The sequence below is a fragment of the Cottoperca gobio genome, chromosome 3, assembly GCF_900634415.1.
Source record: "Cottoperca gobio chromosome 3, fCotGob3.1, whole genome shotgun sequence".
In the NCBI taxonomy this organism is placed as follows: Eukaryota; Metazoa; Chordata; class Actinopteri; order Perciformes; family Bovichtidae; genus Cottoperca; species Cottoperca gobio.
In genome coordinates, this window is record NC_041357.1 from 7,571,340 (window position 1) to 7,578,076 (window position 6,737).

General features: G+C 34.0%; 1 protein-coding gene across 3 annotated transcripts in view; it reads right to left on the bottom strand.

The window, feature by feature from the left end:
* LOC115027983 (zinc finger protein 408-like) overlaps window positions 1-2,839 on the bottom strand; it is a 20,017-nt gene extending 17,178 nt beyond the window's left edge. The window contains exons 1-2 of one of the 3 annotated variants that reach the window (XM_029461480.1): window positions 2,716-2,839; window positions 1,116-1,350 (exon numbers count right to left, since the gene is read on the bottom strand). In XM_029461480.1, the coding sequence (XP_029317340.1) occupies window positions 1,116-1,346 (231 nt within the window). In that variant the 5' untranslated portion in view covers window positions 1,347-1,350; window positions 2,716-2,839. Of the gene's footprint in view, window positions 1-1,064; window positions 1,351-2,715 lie in introns of all 3 variants that reach the window. The other 2 variants (XM_029461478.1, XM_029461479.1) reach the window with 2 other exon arrangements.
* Between the last annotated feature and the right edge of the window lie 3,898 nt (window positions 2,840-6,737).

Consider the following 6,737-nt stretch of genomic DNA (forward strand, 5'->3'; position numbering starts at 1 on the left):
GCTAAAGATAATACACATACTCTACATATATATATAATTAATAACATACTACAGCCATACATCTATCCTAATATCTCATATAGATATACATATATATAGTAATGATATATAATATCTATATCTAGTATCGTATAGATACATATAATATCATAATATTACATACAGAAACATCGTATATCATATCATACATACCATATCATATATCATACATAATAATACAGATATAATAAAGAATGTATATATATATATACATACTAATATCTAATTATCGTAGATATATATATAATACATACTATATATATATACATATATATATTATATATAATACACTAACTATATATCATATCTATATATGAGAATACTATATATATAATCTCATATATATATTATATACCTACAGTATATATATTATAATACATATATATAATAATCATATATATATATATATATATTCTACATACATAATAATACACAACATTATCTATATATTACTAATAACTACAGTACTATATATATCATATATACACTACACTAGATTATATATATAACACATACATATATATTAAATTCACATCCATATATTATATATATACTATATCATATAATACCATCATATATAGATCACACTATACATAGATATATAATATCTATATATATCATAGACATATATCTAATACTACGATATATATATATACATACATAATTATATATACATCTATTATATATAACATACATATATAATATATTATATATATATATATATATATATATATATATATATATATATTATATATATATACATACATACATATATATATATAGAATATATACATACATATATACATTATATATATATATACATACATGTACTACTAGATATAGGTATGTATATTATATTATATATATATACATACATCTATATATAACATACATATAGATAGATAATATAGTATATATATATATATAGTATATATAATATATAGATAATATATTAAATATATATATATTATACATAAATAACCATAACATAGCGATTTTCAATTAAAAATGTGCATTTAATTGACCTTTTCTGCCTCTCTGCTGTTGGTCTGACATGTTTTTGACTCGGAGTTCACCGTGAGTTCACCATCTCCGCTGTGAGTCATCGGGTCAGTGAGAAACTTCGAGGCCCACTCCGTGTCCCCATCACTCCCCAGCAGGGATCCACCCTCCAGCGAGCGGCCGACCCACCACAGCCCCATCCTGCCTCCACTGAGCCGCGATGGCCCCACAGCGAAGCCGCACGGAAGCAACGTGGAAAGAAATGAGGCGAGAGCAGACGGGTCGAAAGGAGCGAGACTGGCCATCAACCTGCACAAAACAAATGAAAAGCCGGTTACAGGCAGAATGAAGACTACATGATGAAGTTACCTTCAACTACTATGAACAAGGTCTGAGAATAAAATAAATAAACTTTGAACCTTTCTGCAATGTATGCTCTCCTCTATTTTATTTGCTAAACATTTTGTTATGCTGCCATTTTATATTGTGTATTCTGTTGTTTTATTCTGAATGGTTTATGTAGAGCCCTTAAATTACCCAGTGTATAAAAGAAGAAGAAGAAGAAGAAGAAGAAGAAGAAGAAGAAGAAGAAGAAGAAGTATTTTATTAATCCTGGAATGCCCAGGAAGTGCATTAATTATAATGATCTGGTCTCAAATTTAGTTGATCCACAAAATGTGATTTATTTGTTGCAGTATAAAGCAATGACACGGTTGAATTTCAGTTTTCTTCACTATCAATTTGACACAAATGTTTTTGTAATTATTATTATCTGAACTTTTCCTGCTATGCAAAAAGAAATGATATGCTGTGATAAAGGTCTATAGACCTTAACTACTGAGCAGGGGTTTTCTATTGCTCTGTAATGAGTCAGTGCTAATATAGCTACCACCATTGTGAATTAGCCCAATGTACATCACAATCTTCCTTCACCTGACAGTTTCAAAAAGTAGAGGTACTAATGAAGAGTCATTTGCACTTCAAGGCACAGAAAACTTCCAACCATCATGCTCATTCATTGTAAATGCATGTATGAAAGAGCCTGCTACATCAGAGACATAAATGAACTGAGAGGGGTAAGTAGTTAGGGTGCATACTTATCGCTAAATCGCATTATTGATATTGTTTGATATTTAGTGTTACTTGTTGAGCTTGTAATGTGGTTTAATTCAGCCATGTTATATTACAAAAATGTAATATTAAAGTCAAGTAAAATGTCTTCTAATTAAGCAGGGTAGTATAATCATCTTATATTCAAGCATTTTAAATGTATCATCATGTTTAAGAAGCGGTCTCCTGGCAGTCGGATTTCTAACGTTAGCTAACGCAGGGCAAATGCATTTCTGGCCAACATCAGTCAAAACAGCCGAGCTAGCATGTTAGATGTAAACTCTAAGGGTGGATTTAAACTGAAGGACATACCCACTTATTGAACGGTGTTGATGTTGTACATTTTATAGATTAATCACACTATTATGCCAAGTGTGTTTATAATTTACCAAAGCTAACGATAACGGCGTGTGTCCATATTTTCCAACAACTTAAATTAGCATTGTTTAGCTAACTGGCTTTGGGTCGCAAAAGACAATTTGATCAATCACTTTAATAATCAATTTACATGTGAACATGCTTCGGACGTGCTCAGTGTTTAGGATTAATTATTTGTTATCCTACCACTTTACTTATTCCGATGTAAACTCTGGGAAAGCCATCGTTATCCAGCTAGAAAAGGCACCAACGGAAGTCCCCGTCGTCTATGGTCCAACAGGAAACAGAGTTGTGGTGTATTTTGGTTCCGCAAACAGTCACAGATTTTAATACATCCATGTCACAGATGAGGGCAGCGCAGTTAATAAAACGTCACACATTTATTACAATTGTTTTTAAGAGTGTTTAGTCATGATAGTACCAGATATTAATGGTTATTTATTGACTATATGTGTATATATTTAGTATATATTGAAAGGTACCTGCATTATTATTGTATTATCTCGTTTCTGAGGGCGTTGCTTACTTAAATAATAAATAAATAAAGTACTGAGAAATAAGCTAAAAATACCCAGCTTCTAATAAACACAATTTATGTCACTCACAAATGTTTCTATCCTGCTTATTAAATAAGTTACTGATTAAAAAGTGACTCCTGAGCTAAAATCTTATATTTGTGTATCTTACAACAGACTGTTCCCCTGGCGAGTGTATAATTGCTCAAACTTATTTGTGGGATTTTAGAGCAGCATATTCCTTATGGTAAAAAAAGATAGATTATTTATTTTTATTGAGTCTACTTTAACCGGATAGTCTTTTTTAAAAGATATTCCTTCCCTTCTTAATTGAAATGTAATGTAGGTGAGCAGTTGAACTACTTTAATGTCTGTACTTAGATGTGTGAAATATTTTTTTCGTTTTATGGAAATGTCAATGGTCTACCTTCATTAAGGCTTTACTACAGCCCTGTCTAACAAATATATTTTCTAGAGCTGAAACAAATAGTCCGATGAAATTTGTTTAAGCTCAGTTAACCTCAGGATGTGAGAGTGATATCAATCCTCTCATCATCAAAAGCGATTGTGTATTTCCCAAAATTTCAAATGGCAATTTTTATGTTCTGAAAATCCAACAGCCCCTGTACATGTCATTACAACACATATTGCGATCATTTTATTCAGCAATGTTTCTGTTTCAGTAGTTATCCATGTTAAGATTCACGTGCTTCTGACAATAAAGTTAGTGTTTCTGATGTGAAATGGTCATAGCTTACTCACAGCAAAAAGCACTTAGCAATATGTTTTAGGTTACAAACATGTTCTGTTTTCTACTAATTAGCAAGTACAAAACATGGTGAGAGCAGAGAGAGACGATTCATCCGGAGGCCGGGGCGGAGAGGTGTGTAGAGTGGGGTGCAGAGGATCCTTAAAAGAACCCTATTCAGTCAAAGGGAACGCTGACGCCATGCACAACCCACCCTGTTGGGCAAATAGAAATTTACCGTAATTTTATTATTCCTATGAGTCAGCGCCATTTTTCTATTTACCTCGGCTGCTGCCACAGAAACACTGAGCTCACTGAGAGGCAGACGCGAAGTGAAAGACGTGTTTGTTGTCTGTACCTGGAATATCTGGGTGGTGACCCACCTAGAATGATGGAGGAGTGACTGATCTCTGCAGTCTGTTAATTATATAAGTTATCCACTTTTAAACTTAACATCTTCAGGCAGCTGTGCTGAAGGAGCAGAGTCATAAAAAAAGCACCTGAATCCGTTACAGAAGGTAACATCCAAAGAGTTTTAATTTAGCATTCATTGATGTAAATACAAAAATTCAGACGTGACTTCTCTTGTATATATTATTTATCTATTTTATATCAATTCCTTGCATATATCTGCCCTGAGCAGATAACCAGTGTTATACCAGCTATGTCATAGCTGAATTTAAACACCACTGCTTTGTCCACAAATTAAACTTTCACAATTTAGATGACAAGATATATGTTAATCTGTGTATTTCATATTGTCATCAACAAATCCAGTGAAAACACCAAAATCAACAATGTGTTAGTCTGTCTCTCAATACTTTCTGACTTTCATACTCTGTCTGTGGCACTGAAGACAGACATCTTTAAAAACAGGTCACATATACATGTTTCTTTTTTTCCAAAACAGCTGGTTATTGTAGTTCTCAGCAAACATTACTCAAACAAGAGGAAATAGGACATTTGTTTGGGACTATTTTCTGCTGTAGATTAATCCACATGTGGTGCTCTAGTGAGTATTTGGGGCAGCAGGACGGTGTGTTTGGGTATTTAAGTGGGTAAATAAGTGTGTATGTTACATGGTGGAGTGTCAATTTGTCCCACTGGACACTGGCAGTACTATATCGCAAAAATCCTAAATAGCATTTTCCATATAGACCACCATTAAATAGAGACTTTGGTGAAAATGTTGACAGTCAAACACAGATGTGATGGGTTATAGTGGGACTTGCTATGCGCTCCTCATTAACTTAAAATGTTCCCACTTGAAGTCGCACCAAAGTCTGGCACCATTGCAAAATATGAATACTGTCACATGACATAATGACCCTTCCTTCTTTTATATATTCCAGTAAACCAGGAAGTGGTGACATTTGCTTAGTAAAATTGCGTTGGGCGAACAATTTTCATTTCAGTAAAATGGCAGCATTTTGTATTCCGTTGTCCAGTTCTTATCCATGGTGTGTTCATGGTAATGAAGGAACATGTCACCCCGTGCAACAGTGTGGCTCATTGATGTCTTTTTATTCATTTCTATTGGACAATGGAGCTCTATGACAGAGGAAGAAGATATGTCGGCTTTGATACACACACTATACTCAGTAGATACATTCACTGTTGGTATTGGTCTTTTAATGGGATTTCTTGACCTAAGCACAATTGAGAATATTGACAAACTTATCCTTTTTAAATGAGTGAATGCAAGGGGAGGTACAGCAGACACATGTACAGCTTGTACATTTATTTCTTTGGTTTATCATGCAGCAGATGACAGTACGTATGAAGGAGGCACAGCCCCAAATACAACAACAATGACACAAAACAAGCACAAAATGAAAGCAGTCAAAGTTGAAAAAACAAAACAAAACATTTCACACTGTAATGTTTACAGTGAGGTTATCTCCTCTGAGGTTACAAACATGAAAAAGATAAAAGATTCATTATTCTGACACTTGTTCCACAGAAACACTATGCACTGCACAGCCTCGTGGAACACGTTGAGAACAAACACAACAGGACAACCTCTGGGGTCACAAGCAGTTTTCACTTGATCGTCTGCGGATTAAATATGAAAAATGGAGTCTGGCTGTGTGTTGCTGCTGTAGTCTCATAGCATGAATGTCTCTTGTATGACAACCACTGGCTCAGTCCTGCATGAAATCAATAAATAAAAGGTTGTGTATTCACAATGACCAGAAGTCTCTGCTTTAAACAAATGTTTTACTAAATGGTTTGTTGGATTTATTTGCTTTCTCTCCATGGCTAGGTTTAGTCTGAATATCATCTTCCTAATGTTCTTTTCTTGTTTCTATTCATCTTGGGAAGTAACTTTGACCAGATATCATGTCCAATAAAACCACTTTAGTGGTGTGAAACAACCCCATAACATCAAATAATCCTAAAAAAGTTTATATAAAGTTTTACCGTGTTCCGTAATGGATTCTGTGGACGTTGTTTTTCATGCTGTATTACAGGAAGGACTGACGGCAAACAGCTTCATCAAAATGATACATTTAAATTTAACTACACTGACTGAGTGTAGAAACCTGTACTTCCCTTTGACTTTGCCTAAGGAGTATCTCCCCCCTGCTGTGTTTTTCTCCTGACAGATCTAACAATAAGGCGTATGGATACACAAACACCTAACATTTTGATGTCTCACACCATAAACATAAACGTCGTACAGCAAATCCTGACGTGCCACCAACCATCTACAGCAGACAACAGAGAACCAGACAGATGCTGCCTTCTATTCAACTCATAGGGAATAAAGTATCCCAGCAATGATTTCACCAAACAAAATTATATTGCGATACACACGATGCAAATAAACTCAGAGCAATACAAATATTATATATAGTTCAAATATATTATGAGGGACAGGGGATGAAACCATGATGTAGCCTTCCAACAATTTAACCCTCCAAATCATCTTCACTAAAATG